Here is a 22,716-nt window from a genome sequence, read left to right as displayed (position 1 = left end):
TCTATCGTCTCTCTTCTCGAAACCTAAATCCAACGACGAAATCCCTTCGGTTGCTCTCTCTCTCTCTCTATATATATATATATATATATATATAAAGGCTAATCCAGAGACACCAAACCCTAACCCTAGGTTGTTATTTCCATATCTGAGCAGGGCCGGCCCTGAGGGCAGGCAAGAGAGGCCTGCGCCTCGGGCCCCTAAATTTGGGTTGAAAATAGGGCTCCAAATATAATTTTGTGTTTTAGATATTAAAAAAATTAAAAAATAGAATAAAAAAAAAAGCCCAATTGAATATGGAGCTCAAAAAAAAGCAACAAGACTAGATTTTTATTTTTTTAAGTATTTGTAATGATTACTTCATATCTTAATAAATGAAAGTAAATTTTTATTTTTAATTTTAATGATTATACATGCAAGTAAATTTTTTTGTGGCTACAAACAAATAAAAAAGTTGTAACTTATTGTTTTATCTATAATTTTTTTTTTCAATGTAAGAGGGCCCCATTTTCGAAATTCACCTTGGGCCCCCTAAATCTTAGGGCCGGCCCTACATCTGAGGTTCCTCAAGTTCTTGCAATTGAACTCTCTCTCTGATCTGCAAATCTTCACTATTTTGATTTCGATAGTGAATAATATGAACAGAAGGAGGCTCAAACTCATCCTCTGTCTCTTCGCTTTCAACTTACTCTTTCTCTACCTCTACCTCTACTTGTCATGGTCTCTAAACCCTACCGTCACCATACGATCCTGCAACGACAACTTCGACAACGGCTTCACTCGCCAGATCGACGTTCTCAAATCTTTGAAATCGGTAGTTACCGGCGCCAGAGGCGGAAGGAAGTGATTTAGGTGTTTTTATAGTATGACGTTGAGGAGCCCGATATGTAAAAGATGGAGGGTTCAAATGCATCCAAAGAAGATTAGGATGTCGATTGGAGGTGAGAGGTTGGAAGAGGTGATCGAGAGGGAAAATGATGATGAATTGTCAGTGTTTGAAGATGGGGTTTTTGATGTTGAGGTTGTAGATGGATCAAGTCGTCGAAGGAAGCTTGTAGATGAAGACTTTCTGAATCGGTATTTGAAGAACGGTGAGATTTCAAAGAACGGTGGTTGTTGTTATTGTTATTGTATAGATAAAAGGTTTTGATCTGTCCATATTGAATAAAGATTTTTTCAGCAGATAAAAAAAAATTGGACAAAATATATTTATTTATGTGCTGGATAATATTTGACTGTTGGTGGTGGGAAATTTTAACAGATAGGGAGAAACAATGAGTGAGAGAGAGAGAGAAAGTGAAAAGAGTAGAAAGATAAACGGATAGAGAGAGAAAGTATAAAAATGGTATGAATTTGAATCGACAAAAAAAAATAGGTATAAAAATTCAACAGATAAAAAAATATTTGAACAAATAGTCAAAAAGTTTGAACGGATAGATAAATAATTTGAACAGATAGTCAAAAAAAGTAAACAAATAAAAAAAGTCAATAGAGACTTATTTATAAGTCCTTTTTCAGACACTTATGGTAGGTTAAATCCTGTGTAATTTCTTATAGAGTTTCAAGTCCTATTTAGATAGGAATGTATTTCACAAGATCCTACATAAACGTAACGTGACATGACACTTACATAAACGTAACGTAACGTGACACCCACATAAACGTAACGTAACGTGACACCTATATAAACGTAACATAACGTGACACCTACATAACCGTAACGTGACACCTACATAAACGTAACGTAACGTGTCACATTATGTTTCGCAAACTTAATGAGTTTTTATTTTTTTAAATTGAATGTGAAAATGTTGCTGGTTTATGTTGGTGTCACATTACGTTTCATATAAATATGATCTATGGCAACATTCAATTAGGAAATTGAATGTGGCCATAGATCATAGGTGTCACGTTACGTTTATGTAGGTGTCACGTTACGTTACGTTTATGTAGATATGATCTATGGTGACAATCAATTTCCTATTCAATTTCCTGTAGATCATAGGTGTCACGTTATGTTTATGTAGGTGTCACATTACGTTATGTTTATGTAGATATGATCTATGATAACATGCAATTTTCTATATAGGAAATTGCATGTTACCATAGATCATAGGTGTCACGTTACGTTTATGTAGGTGTCACGTTACGTTTATATATGTGTTACGTTACGTTACATTTATATAGATATGATCTATGGTAACATTCAATTTCTTATATATGGTTTTACTTTTATTTATGATATTAACAACTAATATTGAGGGTAAATGTGTCAACAAAGTTCCCACAGGGCTTGTGGGAACATAAGTTTTTTAGTAGGACCATTTGTAGCATAAGTCTCTCTAATAGGACTTATAAATAATTTTCCCATAAATTAAGGGGTAAAAATAAAAACAAAATGTCTTTCAAAACGAGTAAAAAAACTCTCACCAAACTATTTCATAAAAGGTTAACCTCTCACCAATAAAAAAATAATAATACACTAGACCTAATGCCTTAGACACCCTCTAAATTGGATTTATAACTAATTTTCTCCATTTTTTATTACATTAATTTACTTAAAAATGATAAATAGTATTTCTCTTATGAAAAACAAAATAAAAGGCACATCCATCCATAAAAGTGGATAGTTGATAAATAAGATTGCAAACGAGCCGAGCCAATTTTTAGTATGTTTGGCCTTATTTATTAAGATTTTAACGAATTCGAGCTCGAACTGAGTTGACTTAGGGTTGACTCAAGCTCGAGCTTGAGCCTATTCACGAGTCTTAGCGAGCCAAAAAATTTATAAATTCATACTTGCATATGAGAGTAAAGTTACAATTAAAACTTTGATTATATAATTATATCTACAATATATATAAACATTCTAAAAGAAAAAAGGTCAATATTTTACCAAAATAATAATATCTACTACTACTACTATTATATAAATTGAGAGGGAAATTTATGTCTATATTGGGCCGAGCTAAGTAGGAGACTTCTTTGTTAATTGGGGTGCAGGATGGACCAAAGTAAAAGCAGATTTACTTCGGTCTAAAAGACTAAGCGTATGGGCCGAGCTAGCTAGGCATTGTGCTTGGGAGAGCCGAGCTAGCTTGGCATTGTGGGCTTGAGCGTCGAGCTAACTCCTACTTCGTACTTGGTTAGCTCGGTATTAAGGAAACAGCCCAGTTGAAATATGTCAAACCGAGGTACACGCAGTGAAAGGAAGAACCGAGCTAGTTGGAGTTCGGTCTAGTCTGCGGCTTCAGCATGGCCATGTTAGCTCGGTCATATTGACATCCAACCGTGGTAAAACCATCTCACTTGGTCTAAGTAGTGAGAGGGGGTGGTGAAGGATAAGCATTATCTTTCAGGAGTGTAATTCCTAAGAGGACTCTACATGGAGGAGTAAGAGTTCTACTAGAATTGTGCCACGCGGAACCTATAAAAGCTCATAAGATCACCTATGGAGAGGCAACACAACTTTGATTCTTGAATTCACAGAGTTTTTGTGTCTATTGTCTATTGTGCTGACTTAGGCATCAAAAGGGTTTCTGGCACATACCCGCCGATTAGCTCACGTTTGTGTTCTCAAGTGGCAAAGCGACGACGTTTCGAGGAGCGCAAGCTTGATCAACAGGATCATACGAGAAGAATTATTTCGTGCTCGTACAATTGGCGCCGCCTGTGGGAATTCCACAAAGAACAAAACCTCTTGATCAAGCTTTCTTCTCTAGTCGAGATCAATGGCGCACAATGAAGATTTACCGCAATCAGCCATTGATGGGTAAACCTTTGAGGGGGGTGGGAGGCACGAAGGTTTGCCTCTTGTCCCTCCAATGGCAGATTTAGAACCCCCGCGACAGAACCCCCGGAGGGATGCAAAGGAGAGGTGGGCTAACAGCCCCCGTCACTCTCAAAGCCCCGAAAGACAGAGGCGGGGGATCGACCCTCAGGTTCTGGAGGATCGCGTGAAGGAACAAGACAAGTTGATATGAAGGATAGCGGCGGACATGGAGTTGATGAAACGCCAGATAAAAGGAAAAGAGGTGGCGACAGGAGAGGGGGGCAAAGGCAATACGCCCCCTAGCTACTCAGAAGGTTGTGGTAGACACACCACGCCCTCACAAGCAGAGAGTAGGAGCCTTAGAACAGGCGACACTCAAACAAAGACGTCCAGGACTCGTTACTCTAGGTCTGAGAGAACGAGAACTGAGAGGTCATATACTGAAAGAAGCACCTATCGGCCCTCACGCACGCATCAAACGTCATCCAGGCAGACGAAGTTGCCTAGATTGTCTGATTTGTGAACTGTGCTTGAAGAAAGGGCACGATGGAAGGAGGATGTCAGGGCACGCGACCCGCGCAGAGTTTGAGCCCTTCAGCGGTTGGCCCCTCGGACCATGGGAGCGTCGAGGTAGGAATGTCAATACCGCGTCTTGCCTACGAACCAACGGACAAAGCATTAGCAAGGTTGCATAGCTCGCTATTTGTTCCGGCAATTGAGAATGCGCCGTTACCTTCTGGCTTCCTCCAGCCTAAGTTTACGATTTACGAAGGGAAGACAGATCCCTACATGTACCTAAGCCACTTTTGCCAGGTTATGACAGTATACCGGCGGAACGAGGCTTTGATGTGCATTCTATTCCCATCCAGCCTTGGCGACCTAGGCTTAACCTGGTTCGAAAGGCTACCAGAAGGCAGCATCGCCTCCTGGGCGCAATTGGCCGAGGCGTTCGTGACTAGGTTCAGAACGAACACCAAAACACTAGTGGAGATCGATCTGCTACTCTCCATTGATATGGATGACAAGGAGACGCTGAGATCCTACAACAGTCGTTACTGGGAGACCTTCAACCATATAGGAGATTGCCCCACCAATCTTGCCATCGCGCAGTACAAAATGGGGCTACCAGTCGGAAACAAGTTGAGGGATTCAATAACTATAGCGCCACCCTTCGTGATGGAGGCCTTGATGAAGCGAGTGCACCAGCATATTCGGGTGGTGGAGGATGGTGCCCGTGCTAAAACAAAATCTGGCACAACAGTGACACCAGATAAAAAGACTGCGGAAAAAGTCAATACAGTAGAACGCCCCGACAGGAATAGGCGAGGCAGGCAGGCCAAAAGAGAGGACTCAGACAAAAGGTGTTAAGAGTCCACACTGCCATCACCACGGTGTTCAAAAAATCGATCTACCAGATTCTCAGTAAGATACGCGATGAACCTTTTGTCAGATGGCCAGCTAAGTTGGGAGAAGCACAGAAGGACTATGATGAAAGGTCCTGGTGCACCTTCCATGATGAAAAGGGGCACTGCACTGAAAATTGCACACCGTTGAGACAGCACTTGAAGGAGTTAGTGGTAGCTGGGCACCTGGACCAGTACATAGAATGAGAGACACAGCCAGCCCCCCAAAACCACGACAACCCAAACGGAATGCCGATCGACGCCCCACCTCAAGGCATGATTAATGTAATACATAGGGTATTCGAACCTACGCGAGTATGTGAGCTCAGGGGAATGATCAAGAAGGCTGAGCACTTAAGGGAGGTATTAAGTGCACAACTTGCCATCAAAAATGGGAGAACAGAGGGCACGAATGTCATATCTTTTTCAGACAGAGACTTGACAAGGATATATTGCCTCACAACGATGCACTAGTGGTCACTCTCCGCGTCAAGGATTTCGACGTCAAACGGATTTTGATTGACCAAGGGAGCTCATGTGACATAATGTATTACGAAACCTTCAAACAACTACAACTGGAGGATAAAGACTTGGCACCCGCCGTATCCCTCCTGATCGGATTCAATTCAATGCCAGAGTGGCCAGTTGGCAAGATAATCCTCCCAGTTAGAGCAGGAAGCATGACGAAACAAACAAAATTCTGGGTATTGAAAGTCCCTTCCACTTACAACATAATCTTGGGAAGGACATAGCTGCATGCCATGCGATCGGTAGCGTCAACCTACCATTAAGTAATACGGTTCCCCAACGAAGCCAGAGTAATTAAAGAGGTTTTTGGAGACCAAATTATGTCCAACCAATTCTTCGTCACAGTAAATGGCAGCCGCGCTGCTAAGGGATATGTACAGATGGTGGAAGAACCTGAAAGCAATGAGCTGTTCGCAGATGTTGGCAAAGTAGCTGAACAGAAGGCGGTGGAAGACTTGGTACAGGTAAGGATAGATGAAAAAGACCCGAAAAGTTCTTTTTACTCGGCCTGTCATTGTCCAGCACTGAGAGAATAGAGGTCATGAAGTTCTTAACCTCTAACATCGAAGTGTTCGCCTGGACGTCGTATGACATGCCTGGCATTAACCCAAACTTCATCTGTTACCAATTAAATGTCCATATATCTGCCAGACCAGTTATACAGCGCACTCGTAGATTAGCACTCCACCATGCCGAGATAGTGGCAGAGGAAGTGGGAAACCTTCTAGAGGCAGGAGCTATCAGAGAAGTGCACTATCCTAAGTGGATATCCAATACAGTGGTGGTGCCAAAGAAGAATGGAAAATGGCGCGTTTGCGTGGACTACAAAACAGTGAACAAGGCATGCCCAAAAGATAGCTTTCCCTTACCCAGGATAGACCAACTGGTAGACTTGACGGCAGGCCATAATCGACTTAGCTTCCTTGATGCGTATAGAGGTTACCATCAGATTGCTATGTATGAGCCTGACCAAGAGGTCACATGTTTTACAACGCCCAGAGGATTGTACTGCTACAAGGTCATGCCCTTTGGCCTAAAGAACGCAGGGGCAACATTCCAACGGATGATCACTAAGATGTTTGAACCATTATTAGGCAGAACAATGGAGGCTTACATCGACGACATGGTGGTCAAGAGCAAGGATGAGAAGGACCATCTCAGGGACCTAGATGAGATGTTCCAGATCCTAAAGAAGAACAAGTTGCGCCTTAATACATCCAAGTATGTGTTCGGTGTAGGATCTGAAAAATTCCTAGGCTTCCTGGTGACCAACCGAGGTATAGAAGCAGACCCCTCTCAGATTAAAGTAATTCATGATCTAGAGAGGCCCAACTCAGTAAAAGAAATGCAGCATCTCACTGGCATGGCAGCTGCGCTCAACCGATTCATAAGTCAGTCGTCAAACAGATGTCGACCATTCTTCCAAGCACTAAAGGCCAAGTTTGAATGGGATGAAGAATGCGACTGCGCCCTAGAGAGCTTGAAAGAATACATGTCTTCTCCACCATTGCTAGTAACCCCAATACCTGGAGAAGAGCTCTTTTTGTACCTGGCAATTTCACAGGACGCAGTTAGTGCAGTGTTGGTCCGAGCGGAAGGAATCCAACACCTGCCCATCTTGTATGTCAGCAAGACCTTGCTAGGCGCAGAAACCAGGTACTTGCCATTGGAAAAACTGGCCTTAGCCTTGATGATGGCATCAAGGAAGTTGTCGCATTACTTTCATGCCCACACCATAATCGTCCTCACAACTTTTCCATTAAAAGCTTTGTTTGAGAGGGCGAACTTTTCTGGATGAATCTTGAAGTGGGCGGTGGAATTAGGGCAGTACGATATCAAGTTTCAACCCAAAATCGTAATAAAAGCCCAAGCTTTGGCGGACTTTGTGGCTGAGTTCATGCCAGGAAGCCATCACATCTGCCCGGTTGATTTGACTGGAACAACTGCAATGGGGATGAAAAGCATCGCAGTAAATACACAACCCCTAATACAAGATACTCAGCCACATTGTGAATCACACAGGCCTGAAGATAAGCACGAAGAAGTAGACCATGCTACACCAGGCCCCAAAAACTCATAAACAAACAAGAACCTAGTACAGTCAGAGAGTAAGGGGCAAACAGAAGGCGTGAACTTGGAACAAAACATCAGCAACACTCACGACCCAAAGACATCATCCAACCCCTCAACTTGCTGGAAGCTATTCGTTGGAAAAATGTAGAAGCTCTTTGTGGATGGAGCATCTAACAGGCACGGTGCAGGACTTGGCACAGTCCTCATCTCACCAGATGGCCTATTAGTGGAACAGGCAGTCAACCTTGGCTTCCCAGCATCAAACAATGAGGCAGAGTATAAAGCGCTTTTAGCAGGCCTGAAATTAGCACTCTATATGAAGGCAACCGAGCTAATGGTTTACAGTAACTCCCAGCTAGTTGTAAACCAAATTTCAGTCGACTACGAGGCAAATGAAGAAATGATGGCTAAGTACCAAGAGTTAGTGAAGAGGGAGATCATGAAGTTTGAAGTAGTACGGATATAGTAGATCGGCAGAGAAAAAAATAGCAGAGCAGACGAACTAGCAGGCTTTGCTTCAATGGCAGACACATCCATCCCACACCCGTTACTGATCGACTTCCTACTAAGACCAAGCATTGAAGAACCCGAAGAACCCGAAGTATGTTGTGCCGAACTAGGCCCCTCATGGATGGATCCCATTATAGTATTCTTAAAGGACGACATTTTACCTGAAGAGAAGAAAGAAACCAACAAAATAAGAGCAAAGTCACAGCGATTTTGGCTCTCTCAATCAATGGCCTTGTACAAGAAATCCTTTACAGGACCCTACCTGAAATGTGTTCATCCTAGCAAGGTCGAGGCATTCTTGTTTGAGATACACGAAGGCGTATACAGAAGCTACCAAGGAGAAAGATCATTGGCCTACAGAGCAATTTCGCAGGGATATTAGTGGCCTTACATGCAAGCAGATTCAGAAAAGTATGTCAAGAAGTGCAAGAAATGTCAGAAGTTTGCACACCAAATACATCAGCCAGCCAGAGAGCTTCTACCTTTAACTAGCCCATGGCCCTTCGCAATGTGAGGCTTAGACATAGTAGGGCCACTTCCAACGGCACCCGACAACAGAAAGTTCTTTCTTACAGCAACAGACTACTTCACAAAGTGAGTGAAGGCAGAAGCACTCGCATTAATAAAAGAGAAAGATGTGAAGAAGTTCGTCGGGCAGAATATCATCACTCGATTCGGCATACCCAAGGCTCTAGTATCTGACAACGGCACTCAGTTCGATGGCAAAATCTTCAGAGGCTTTTGTGAGAAGTACAAGATAGAATTCTACAACTCTACACCAGCATACCCCCAAGCAAACGGCCAGGCGGAAGTATCAAACAAAGTCATCTTGGATGGATTGAAGAAAAGATTAGAGAAAGCAAAAGGAAAGTGGGCTGAAGAGCTTCCTCATGTTTTATGGTCTTATCGCACCACACCTCGGCGATCAACTGGTGAAATGCCATTCTCCTTAGCCTACGACATGGAAGCTATAATCCCACTGGAAATTGGCCTCCCCACCATCAGAACCGAAAATTTTAACCCAGAGTTAAATGGAGAAGCCATAGCATTGGAACTCGACCCTGTAGAAGAAAGAAGAGAAAGAGCACTGGTTCACATTGCTTCATACCAGCAAGAGTTATCCAGAAAATATAATGAGATAGTACATCCAAGGCAATTCAAGATCGGAGATTGGGTGCTGCGCAAAGTAATAGGAAACACCCTGGTACCCGGAGATGGCAAGTTAGGGCCCAATTGGGAAGAACCTTACAAAGTGATTGGATTAGCAGGAAAAGGGGCATACCACTTGGAAGATGAAGACAGCAAAGCCATTCCCAGGCCATAGAACACTGCCAATCTCAAACTATTTTATTTTTAGCTTTTCCTTAAACTTACTTGTAGTTTTTATTTTTTTCAATAAAACAAGTAGTTTCTTTTTCAGCATACATTGTTTTCCTCTGTAAAAATAGTTTTAGGGAACTAAGGGCAATGAAATCAGAGTTGGCTGGAATAACCAACTTTTAGCTCTCTTCAGCTAGGATTAGGATCTAGGCTGAAGAGGTTGGCTGGAAAAACCAACACTTCTCCAAAGCCGAGGATAAGGATCTAGGCTGCAGGATGTTTGGCAGGAATAACGAAACACTTTGCTCAGAGTTGGCCTGAATAACCACCTTTGAGCTCTCTTCAGCTAAGATAAGGATCTGAGCTGAAGAGGTTGGCTGAAAAAACCAACACATCTCCTAAGCCGAGGATAAAGATCCAGCCTGTAGGACGTTTAGCTGGAAAAACCAAACACTTTGCTCAGAGTTGGCTGGAATAACCAACTTTGAGCTCTCTTCAGCTAAGATAAGGATCTGGGCTGAAGAGGTTGGCTGGAAAAATCAACACTTCTCCTAAGCCGAGGATAAGGATCTAGGCTGCAGGATGTTTGGCTGGAAAAACCAAACACTTCGCTCTCAATTGACAGGAATAACCGACTTTGAGCTCTCTTCAGCTAAGATTAGGATCTAGGCTGAAGAGGTTGGCTGGAAAAACCAACACCTCTCCTAAGCCAAGATAAGGATCTAAGTTGCAGGACGTTTGACCGGAATAACCAAACTCTTAGTACTCTTCAGCCGAGATAAGGATCTAGGCTGAAGAGTAGTTGGCTAGAAAAACCAACTCTTAATACCCTTCAGCTGAGATAAGGATCTAAGCTGAAGAGTGGTTGGCTGGAAAAACCAACTCTTAGTACTCTTCAGCCGAGATAAGGATCTAGGCTAAAGAGTGGTTGGCTGGAATGAATAAAGCAGATTACAAGATTAAAAATCGAGATAGATATCTCGGCCAGAAAATGTTATACTACATTCATATTACAATTGGAAAGTAAATGCAAGCATGGCATGGCAGTTAACCGAACTCACAGTTGAAACAAGAGGAGATTTCATTCAAATTGCAAATCAAAGGTACAAAAGATGGGGCCTTAGCCCGGTTACACATTCTTTGCAAAAGTAAAAAGAAGAGAGTACAAAATCAAACAAAAAGGTCGTCAAGATCCGCATCCAGTTCAACTCGAAGCCTGGTTTCAGCAGGTAACTCGGTCACACTTTTAACCAAGTTTTCCACCGGTGGCTTCACTCGAGCTGACTGAACAACGGGATCATTGGCGATAACCGAGGCATTGTCGGCCTTTGGGGCCTCCTCTTCATCATCATCTTGAAGAAATTTTTGTTGAATGGCGTGGGCATACTCCGCCATGTAGCTTGGTATAAAATGTGGTGGGGGGTTGAGGAAGACCTCGGTCTCTGGGCTAAGACCGAGCTGCGCTACCGCCGCCTTCCATCCACATTTGAAGAATATATCTTTGGCAGCCTCGCATTACTGAATATAGGTGTCCTCTCCCTCCTTGTAACCCCGGTTTTCAGCATCTTCCACGCTCTTCTCCAACCGAGCGATTTCACCATTCTTCTTTTTCTCGAACTTGGCCAGCTCATGCAAATACTTGTCTTTTAGCACGGCCGCAGCCTTTTGCTTATCAGCTTCGGCCGAGCTGACAAGACTGGTCAGGCGGGCCACCTCGATATGTAGCTCGGCCACTTTCTTCTTGGCCTCCTCTAGCTCGGCCAATTTAGCATCGGCCTCTGCCAAAGCCTACCTTATGGTTTTTCGAAGCTCCAACACGCGCTTATAAGCGACGTGGTTCTTCTGGAGGGCCTACAAACAGAGAATTAATTTTGAGCTGAACCGAGCAAACAGACGTAGAAATTAAGGCAAGAGAAAGGAGAAAACTTACCAACACCATTGACTTTGTTGCTGAACGAATGGCCTTCAGCTCGGTAAGGTGATCGTGGTGCTCCATATCGACTGGAAGGCAGACGCCCTTGGCAAGATTAAAGGCCAACATATGGTCTTTTTCAGCGACCACTGAGTCTGAGTCAGCGATAACGCGGTTCTTGTAGGTGATTTTTGGAACCCATTTGGAGGAGGTAGCTCGGTCAGAGCGCTCCAGTTGTGGGCTCGGTGGTGCGTTCTGGGGCAGGATGGTTTCATCTTTGTCAACGAGGCGTGGCTCGGTTGTGGAAGTCCGAGCGCGCTTGCTAGGTCGAGATGATGAAGGCTGATGGATTGGTAGGGCTACCACGGTCTCTTGTGATTGGTCGGTTGGCGGTACTTCAACTTGATTTGTTTCGGTGATTAGGGCCCTAACTGCTCTCTTCTTCGCCATCTCTTGCTCTGCTGTTAGTGGGATCAAATTGATTTGAGGCAAGGTAGGATCTGGTTCTGGCAAGGGCTCTAACAAGAAGTCTGTCACCCTGATCTTTCGCATGCTGCTATATCTATACGTCGGCTCAAAGTTAAGTAGCTCGGCCCAACTTCTATCGGGAAGTCTTAGTGCAGCGCGGAGGGCGTCTAGGTTGGAGTAATAGTATTGTGATTTTAAAAAGTCCAAATCTGTATAAGAAAAAAAGACAACGGTTAGTACGGTTGAAAATAAGCAACAAAGTAAAGAAAAACATAAAACAAAGCCAAGGTAATTATACCGGCGACTCCTTTGTTCCAGTTTATTCGGTCGCCTGGGATCTGGGCCTCATGGTCTTCAAAATTTCCAGAAACCCAAAAAAATCATCGTCGTTTACATCTTTGTCTGGGGTATTCTTTATTATCTTTTCACGGCGGCGCCTTATTTTTAAATAGTAAACCCAGCCGTCCTCATTTTGGCCTAGAGAGTACTGGTGAAATAGCTCGGCCAAACCAAGGTTGAGGCTAAGCCCGTGGTTTAGCTCGGCAATGCCATTTATTATTCGGTATGAGTTTGTTGAAAGCTAGGTAGGGCAGAGGTTTGTTTGCCTAAGGAACTCACAAAGAAGAGGTTGTACAGGGAATCGGAGTCCGATTTCTACAATGGAAAGAAGGGTGAAAGGAACGAAGCATGGGTTTCCCCAGGGTGTGGTGTCTAGTTCGGCTAAAGTAAGATGGACATCATCAGGGATATGGTAGTCCCTTCGGAACTCGGCCATAGCCTCTGGTGAGTTTACCAAAAACCTATATTTACCCATGAGGTCTTAAATTATGTATAAATAAGCTGGAATGCTAACTCGGTGCTGAGATGACGATGGATATCTCCGCTGGACGTTCAAAGGAGTGCCTGGGCAACCTAGTCAGAGTCTGCAAAGTGCAAAGGAAAAAGTGTTAAGCACAGATCAATGGACCGTGCTAAAAGCAAAAAAGGAAAAATAAATGTTGTCTTAGCTCGGCTACGTGGAATGCTACCCATTCTTAATCCGGTTTGAGCAAGGGACTTTAGCCCAGTTAAGTTATGAGAAGTTTGTAGCCCGGTTGTAACTTATGGGGCAGCATTCTTAGTTTTGTTTTGACTAAGTCAGGGAGCCGGTTTAGCCCCAAGTTATAGCTCGGTCGATGGTTGAGGCTTTCTAGTGCGGCATTGTGCAAACCTAATGCAGTTCCCTAGCTCGACTAAAGTAAGGCAGAAGGTGCTTAGACCTATTGAAACTACAAGTATGGCGTGAAGTTTTAGTTCGATTGTTTAGTTCGGCTACGTTCGTACCTAATACAAACAACTTCCTAGTTCGGTTGGAGTGCGATTTTGGATCTAAAAACGTCCCATTTCAGTTTGTTCGCAAATCCAGCAGGTGTGAGTACCATTCAAGAAGTTCTTACTCATTACAGAGAAAACTATTTGAAAAGTGTTGTGAGAAAACACGTATATACAAATGGTACATGTTGCCAGTCAAATGGAAAGTAAAAGAGGATTGAGTTACTTACAGATTGGAAAAGGAATGATGCCGATTTGAAACCACAAAGATGGTGTTGAAAATACAAGCTTCACAGGTGCAAAGGTTGCAGAAATGGAGGCTCAAGCAAAAGAGAGAGAAAATGAATAGTGCAAGTGAAATGGTTCGAAGCATAAGGGTTTGTTTTGTGAAAATGAAAGGAAAAAAAGCAGGACTGTTCAAAATTCTTGAGGTACGAGAACGGCGTGACAACTACGCTAGGCCAATGAGAGTCTGCCATACATGGAATAGAAAGCGATTCAGTGATAGCATCTGAAAAGACGTTTTTGACCAGACAGATTAATAGCCCGGTGTAAATTTAGCTCGGTTGAAGACCACAGTTTAGCTCTGTTGAAAGGCTAAAATCTTAGCTCGGCTGGAAACATGTAATCCCAATCATGCTACGCAGATGGAATTAAGGTGCAATTGAGAGGGAAATTTATGTCTATATGGGGCCGAACTAAGTAGGAGACTTCTTTGTTAATTGGGCTGCATGATGGACCAAAGTAAAAGCAGATTTACTTCGGTCTAAAAGACTAAGCGTATGGGCCGAGCTAGCTAGGCATTGTGCTTGGGAGAGCCAAGCTATCTTGGCATTCTGGGCTTGAGCGCCGAGCTAACTCCTACTTCGTACTTGGTTAGCTCGGTATTAAGGAAACAGCTCGGTTGGAATATGTCAAACCGAGGTACACGTAGTGAAAGAAAGAACCGAGCTAGTTGGAGTTCGGTCTAGTCTGCGGCTTCAGCATGGCCATGTTAGCTCGGTCATATTGACATCCAACCGTGGTAAAACCATCTCACTTGGTCTAAGCAGTGAGGGAGGTGGTGAAGGATAAGCATTATCATTCAGGAGTGTAATTCCTAAGAGGACTCTACATGGAGGAGTAAGAGTCCTACTAGGATTGTGCCACGCAGAACCTATAAAAGCTCATAACATCACCTATGGAGAGGTAACACAACTTTGATTCCTGAATTCACAGAGCTTTTGTGTCTATTGTCTATTGTGCTAACTTAGGCATCGGGGGAGTTTCCGACACATACCCGCCGGTTAACTCACGTTTGTGTTCTCAGGTGACAAAGCGACGACGTTTCGAGGAGCACAAGTTTGATCAACAAGATCATATGAGAAAAATTATTTCGTGCTCGTACATAAATGTACTATCTATAGTTAACTATTATTTACATTTATATCTTTTAAATATATATATATATATATATATAACATATTTATTTTATTTTTTATACATATTTTTATATTATTTAAAATATAAATAATAAATATTAAACGAACCAGTTAACAAGTTAGGCTTTAGAATGTTTGAATTTATTTATTAAAAATTTAATGAACTCAAACTCAAACTCAAACTCAAACTTGAACATAAAAAAAATTAATAAACTGAGTTCGAATAAATCCTTACCGAATCAAACTCAAATCTATTTACAATCCTATTGATAAATGAACAATCATTTAACCTTTTATTAATCAATAATATTCTTCAATTATGATAATATTTCTCTCCCTTTTGATAAAGTTGTTATGTGTCATCAAAATCGAAAATTAATAATTTATAACCAACATATTATTTTAAGAGGAGTGATGGAGACCCCCTCCAATCATTACCCCCACTACCCCACACACATGTGGCAGGTGGTGATTAGAGGACAAGGGAAACATAAAAAAAGAAAAAAAAAATCTAACCAATGAAAAAGAGAGGGGGTCAAAGGGAGTTGGAAAAAAAAGGAATCTTAAGGTGCCGTTTGGTAACATTTACGTTTTCAGTTTTCTGTTTATATTTACAAAAATTTTAAAAACTCAAATAAAAACTTGTTTGGTAAAATTTTTGATTTATAAATCAGTGGTCTCAGTTTATAAATTTGGCCAAAAAATGAAAACACAAAAAATGTGTTTCCATTTTGAGTTTTCAGTTTTTTTTTTTTTTTTTATCACCCAACATTAGCCACCACCCGCCACCATTTTCCACCACCGTCATCCGCCGCCACCACCCACCACCCACCCTCTACCACCACCACCTGCCGCCACCACTCACCACCCACCTACTACCACCAGCCACCACTCGCCACCACCACCCACCTGCCACCCACTCGCCACCACCACCACCACCACCACCACCACCACCCACCTATCATCCACTTGCCACCACCCACCACCTGCCATTACCATTCACCGCCCGCCACCACCACCCGACACTTACTTGCCACCACCACTCACCACCCACCTGCCACCACCAGCCACCCACCACCACCGCCCACCTGCCATCCACTCGCCACCACCACCCGCCACTACCACCACCCACTCGCCACCCACCTGCCACCACCACCCACCACCACCACCACCACCACCCACTTGCTACCACCTACCACCCACCACCGTCACCCACCCACCCACCACCACCACCACCCGCCACCCACCTGCCACCACCACCACCCGCCACCTACCTGTCACCACCCGCCATCCGCCATCCGCCACCCACCTGCTACCACTACCCACCGCTGCACCACCACCGCCACCACCCACTTGCTACCACCCATCACCCGCCACCGTCACCCACCCACCCACCATCACCACCCACCACCCGCCCACCACCACCCACTACCACCCGCCATCCGTCACCTACCCGCCACTACCACCACCACCACCCACTCGCTACCACCCGCCACCGTCACCCACCCACCCGCCACCCACCACCCGTCACCTACCCACCACCTACCACCACCCGCCATCCGTCACCCACCCACCCACCATCACTACCCACCACCAGCCCGCCACCACCCATTACTGCCCGCCATTCGTCACCCACCCACCCACCATCACCACCCACCACCCACCCGCCACCACCCGCCATCTGTCACCCACCTGCCACCACCACCACCACCACCACCACCACCACCACCACCCACTCGCTACTTCCCGCCACCGTCACCCACCCACCCATCACCCACCACCCGTCACCTGCCCACCACCTACCACCACCCGCCATCCGCCACCCACCTATCACCACCACCCACCACCCACGCACCACCACCACCCGCCACCGTCACCGTCACCCACCCACTCACCCACACACCACCACCACCCACCCGCCACCGTCCACCACCACTAGCTACCCACCACCCACCGTCACCACTTTCCATCACCGTCTTCCGCTGCCACTTGCCACTACTTGCCATTTCTCACTCTTTTTTATATTTTTAAATTTTTTTAAACATTTTGTCAATTACCAAACGCGTTTGTAGTTTATGTTTTTCTAAAAATAAACAAAAAATAAACAAAAACCAATTTATAAAATTTTTATAAATATAACCTGAAAACGTAAACGTTACCAAACACACCCTAAACATTTTTGTTATTTTAAATTTGAAAACTTTCCTAGACAGTTTTTGAATTAAATTAAGGTAGAGTTGATGCCGATTTTTCTCGACCCTCGTGCATTTGGACATAAAAAGGCGTTGTGCATTTAGCCGTGGGTTTGACATCCCAATGCAGCTAGTTTTGGCTTAAATTAGGCTTGTGTTGGGAGATTGGTATAAACTTTTTAGTTATAATCTTCTATTTAGAATGGATAATAAAATATTTTGATGATCTCAACACGGATGATGTTTTAGACCTGTAGAAGGATATGAGAATTTTCTGTCAACTATGCTGTAGATTCTTAGTGGGGGTCGCACCCCTAATGAGGTGGTTAGCCTTGGCTGAAACTCAAAAAAATAGATAAATAAATAAAATAATTTTTTTTTTGTCCAATCACAGCGCGCCACTTCACTAGGGGTCGACCCTCAGTGGGAGTTCGAAGCATTTTTCATTTTTTGTAACCCAAAAAAAACAAAAAACAACCTATAACAACATCTGGAGTTGTATTACGCACATGACAGTCACCGTCAAATTGTATTTGAATTTTAAATTTATGAAAAAAAAATTGAAGAGGAAGTAAAAAAATTAGAAGGGCCTCTTTGATTGTATTTTTATTTTATTGTTTTTATTTACTTATAAATTCTAAATATATTTTTTTAACGTATTTGTTCCTCATTTTAATAAAAGAAAATTTATAACTTTTTATATATGTTTTGTATTTACAGAATGATCATTTGGTATTGATAATGACACTGAAAAATTTAGCAAAGTGATAAATAATTTAAATATTCTTGACTCTTGTTTGTAAATTTTAATTTATTCCTAACTTATTTGTGTTAGTTTGTATTGAAATATAATGTGAAAAACGTAATTTTTTTTAAAGGGTCCAGCTTGTCTCAAGTTAAGATCAAGATTGGACCCGTCCAGTTCGGCCCATGGGGTCCATTTTTTGGACCCGTTTTGATAATCCGAACCGTTCAATGTGTAGAACTCGTCGAGTACTATATATTTGTAAAAAATCAAATTGATCGGATATCAATAGCTATGTGATCAAATCAATTTTGTATAAAAAAAAAATAAACGATGAAACAATTAACGGTTGATAAAAAACTGTTTTGTTCACATAGCTATCGATATCCGATCAACGTAATTTTTTACAGACATATAGTACTCGACAACTTCTACATATTGAACGGTTCGGTTTATCAAAACGGGACCCGTGGTGGGCCTCCACGGACCCAACAGCACAGTCCAATCCGATCTTAGACTGGACCAAAGCCACTGCCTTTTATAAAAATATTTTTACAATGATAAATTTATTACTATAAATTAAAACATTTTTTAATAAATAAGTCTAATTCACAAGATCAGTTCGTAACTGCCGCATTATATTTTGAGTGAGCTCTAAGGCCCCGTTTGTTTCCAGAGATGGAATGGAGGGGATTGATAGTGAGGGGATTAATAGTGAGGGGATTGTTAGTGAGGGTCGTTTGTTTTCAGAGATAGAATGGAGGGGATTGTTAGTGAGGGGATTGATAGTGAGGGGATTAGTAGTGAGGGGATTGATAGTGAGGGGATTAGTAGTGAGGGGATTGATAGTGAGGGGATTAGTAGTGAGGAATTATTAAATTATTTTTATATAAAATAATAAAACAAATAAAAAAATATAAAAAATTAAAAATTATATTTTAAAAAAAATTTCCAATATATAAAAAAATAAAAAAATTTCTAATCCCCTCACTATTTTTCTAATACCATCTCTACCTCCTCACTATGAATCCCCTCCCCAAGGGTATTAGTAATACCAAGGTATTAGTAATACTCTCCCTATCTCTCAAAACAAACAAGGTATTAGTAATACCAAGGTATTAGTTAATCCCAAGGTATTAATAGTCCCAAGGCTATCTCTCAAAACAAACACCCCATATACTAATCCCAAGGTACTAGTAATCCTAATCCCCTTGCTATAACCCAAAACAAACGGGGCCTAACACTCCATTTCATTGAACGGATAACATTTTTTGAAAATTTTGTTATTGTGTTTAGTACGATAAAAATCTGAAGTAACCTAAACCATTTTCCGTGTGTAATAGAAAACAAGCTTATATTACCAAAAAATATTTTTCCCCTTCCAAAACGTTTTCCAAATTAAAAACTTACCAATATAACGACACCTACCACAGCCATCATCACCTCTACCTCCACCACCACCACCAATTAATAGTTAGTACATTAATTTTAAGACCGCAACCTTACAGAACAAGTTTTTTATTAAAAACTATTTTTCACAAAACAAACGGAACATAAAATTGTGTTTCCTCTTTCGTAACCAGAGCAATATTCAAGGTTTTCTGGATCCTACAGCTAGTCAATAGAAAAATAATAATTCATAATTAATAATTAAAAAAACAGCTTTTTCAACCACAAATTCTGAAGCACCCGAAGAATATAGTGGTATGTTTTCTTCAGTCATCAGGAACCAGCATCAGCACAGTTCATTTCAGACTAAAAAAGAAAAAGAAAACAAGAGAAGAAAACATATATATATATATATAGAGAGAGAGAGAGAGAGAGAGAGATTGCACTCAACGTAGCTTCATTTTATTTCTTCTCTACATAAGACAACTAAGTAAAATTCAACATTTATTTTCTTCTTGGAATGGTTGCATAATTTCTTTAACATCAACGGTTCGTATCAGAAAACTTGACTAATCTAGTATGTGAAATGCTAACTTCCTGGCAAAATCAACCATATAAATAATTAAATACAAAGGCAACGCCTTCAAGGCCCCACAGACTCCATATAGGTATACCTGTTATCCGAGCTGAGGTTCCCTGACCTTCTCAGCCTCAAGCCTCCTCAAGGTCGTGGAGCTCAGCTTACTCTCCGATGATTCTTCAGGAACTAGATCTACAACTTCAACCTACACAAAATCCAAGGCAGTAAGGCTTTATCTTTGACGATTTATTATGGCATTTAGAGCAATTCAATTTGCCTAAATGATTCATATAATGAGAATTCATGTGGTGAGACAACACACACACACATAACCGGAACTCAAACCTTTAGTTGTGAAAGGCCTCGCTCAGCTCTCTTCTTATTCACAGACAGTCCACCTGATAGTGTCTCCTTGCTGCGACAAACATATCCAATTAACTAATACTAGCAATAATAATTAAGATATGAACAAGCATTGTCAAACTCAGATACGCTAGAGCCAAATTTAGAATACTTGAGAATTGATGCAGGCTAGCAATCCAATAATTGCTAATTAAAACATGAACATATGTTCCACTTTTTCATTTTTTCCTTTCCTCACAGAAAAGGGGGGGAAATCCATCCCTACCAAATGCAAGATGATTCTAAGCTCCTTAACATGGAACACAACACTTGACAATGCTAGTAACAATACAATAATGGTTTACTCATTCACTCCTACTAAATACATTACACACACACACGAACAAATGTATTGATCAAGGAACAAACCTGACAACAATAGCCTCCAAATTGTCATCAATTATTGAAGGACCGTAGGGGTCTGTGATAGGTTCTGCTTGCACTACCAGTTCTGGCTTGATTGACTGGTAAAATATTTGCAGAAAGGAAACATAAACTATAATCATAAAAGATAAGGAATAAGGTTTGCTTCAAATAGAACAGCTTGACCTCTTATATTCAAAACTGTTTCTGACAAGGTAGTGTTGGTCCATGTGTTTAGCCACCATATAATGCTATAAGTTTCAGCCCAATAAAAGTAAACCATATTAACCAAATTTTAATTGTTCACAATCAAAAATTAAAGCGCTTGATAGTGGTTGACTAAGAAGCATAGACACTTCTAAGAAGGTGTCTATCTATGACGTGTCCTTGTCCGATACTAACACTCATCGAACATTAATCAACAGATGTCGGACACACATTCCAACTTGTCAAATTATTTTTTTAGACCCAAACGCGTTTCGAATAGTTGGGGGAACAAACATGTCCATCTCTTAGATACACATGAAACGTATTATAAGTTTGAACAAAATAACTTAAAGAATACGATGATAAGAGAAAAACAATATAGATTTAAACTTATTATGTGTTCTTAGGTGGTTGAAGAGTTAAAAGAAAATATATATATATATAGATTTATAGTTATTCAGTGCTTTTTGGTTGGTTGAAGAGTTAAAAACAGAAACAGTTGATCACAAAATGAAACATTTGAGCGAAGGTGAGAAATCAAAAACTGAGAGTGTCAAGGGACAATTTTGGAATTAAGAAAATCGTGAGACAGCATGAAACAAATAGGTGTTCTGGCTTTATTTATTAGTACAGAAGAACCTAAACTCTGAATGCTTTGTTAAAAACTATACCTTAATGTAGTCTACGACATTCCACGTTCTTCTTTCAATGGGCTCGATTAGATCAGAGAACTGCAAATACAGACATCTAATTATTATACACGGTAGTAGTGAATGGAGGTGAAAGATCGTCAACCATCATACAAGTTAATTAACAGGGGAAAATAAGACAAGGACAACTCACTGAAACTCATACAGAGGGATTGACTTCCAAATTCAAAGCAAATTGAGTTCTTACGCCCATAATAATTATTATTATTATTAAGTAGTGTTTGGTTTACTGGAATTAAACCAAAATTGTATGGTTGTTCTGTCAAAATACCCATCCTCATATTTGTTTTTTTTTTTTTAAATTAAATTGGAAATAGAATCACCATTCACTAATTTCAGAAAATGGCATTCCATTGCCAAGAAATGGTCATTCCCTAAAAATTATTCTAGCTTTGATTTTCTGAAATAAGTATGGAGTGGAATAGTATCTATTCCATCATTGTGCCTATTTGGTGCAGTTTAAAAGCTGCTTATTCAGCTTTCAGTTTAATTTAAGCTATTTTGATGTGTTTTGTTTAGCTTAACAATGCAACTTATAACTTTTTGTAAGTCAGAAATCAGCTTATTCTTTGCGTGGGACAGGAGATGTTTAATTTATAAGTCATGAGGGATAAGCTATAAGCATTTTCCCACAGCTCTACCAACCAGGTCATTCACCAATTTAGCATAACGAGCATTCCATATGACAAAATTTCGTTCCTACCCAAAATCATTACAGCAAAGCAAACACTACCTTAGTGTTCTGAAATTTAATATAACAAAAAGGGTGCTTTGAGAGATCGTGAGTGAAGCAATGAGCAATTTATGGTAATCACAAAGTAAAAAATCAACAAACATGGATTCGCATAGAGCACAGAGATGTTAAAAATACCTGTTTCTTAGTCAACATGGGTCCATCACAAACTCCAACCACAATGCGATCCCTAGCCAATTCCGCTGCTTTCTGTAAGTACCAACTTAATCACATACATTTTCAGATATACATACACACACACATAAAGAGAGAGAGAGAGAGAGAGAGAGAGAGAGAAAGAAAGAGAGAGAGAGAGAGAACTTTGAGGAAAAGGCGGTGACCGTCGTGTAATCGGTCGAAGGTGCCTCCGATTACGACGGATCCGAATGTATTTGGCGGCGAAATTTTGAAATCTGCTGCAGATTCATCCGAAATCGCCATTAAATTAGGTAGAGAGAGATTGCGAAAGAGAGAAGGAAGAAAAACAAAAACGAAAACTGCGTGGATTTTGATGATGATGCTGCAATTTGACAACAAAATCGGAAAAAGTAGGGTTGATTTCGAAGCAACTACTGAACTGAAAGCCCCGTTGTTGCGTTGGGAAGATGCTAAGGTACAGTGAACCTCGACCAAAATAAATAATAATCATTTATTAATAAGAGAGTAGTTAACCGATATGA

At 41.4% G+C, this 22,716-nt stretch overlaps 1 protein-coding gene across 1 annotated transcript; it reads right to left on the bottom strand.

Annotated features, from left to right (window-relative positions):
• Window positions 1–19,481: 19,481 nt before the first annotated feature.
• LOC114260435 (phosphopantetheine adenylyltransferase) lies at window positions 19,482–22,716 on the bottom strand. Its single transcript, XM_028200550.2, has 6 exons — window positions 22,358–22,716; window positions 22,175–22,246; window positions 21,265–21,324; window positions 20,393–20,487; window positions 19,967–20,036; window positions 19,482–19,826 (listed from the first exon to the last, which is right to left on the bottom strand). The coding sequence occupies exons 1-6, from the start codon at window positions 22,475–22,477 to the stop codon at window positions 19,719–19,721; spliced, it is 525 nt and encodes a 174-aa protein (XP_028056351.2). The 5' UTR covers window positions 22,478–22,716; the 3' UTR covers window positions 19,482–19,718.

Source organism: Camellia sinensis, chromosome 4, assembly GCF_055761805.1.
Source record: "Camellia sinensis isolate YWXY chromosome 4, ASM5576180v1, whole genome shotgun sequence".
NCBI classification, from domain to species: domain Eukaryota; kingdom Viridiplantae; phylum Streptophyta; class Magnoliopsida; order Ericales; family Theaceae; genus Camellia; species Camellia sinensis.
The sequence above is the reverse complement of the archived record's forward strand: the minus strand, read 5'-3'. Positions and strand labels throughout refer to the sequence as shown.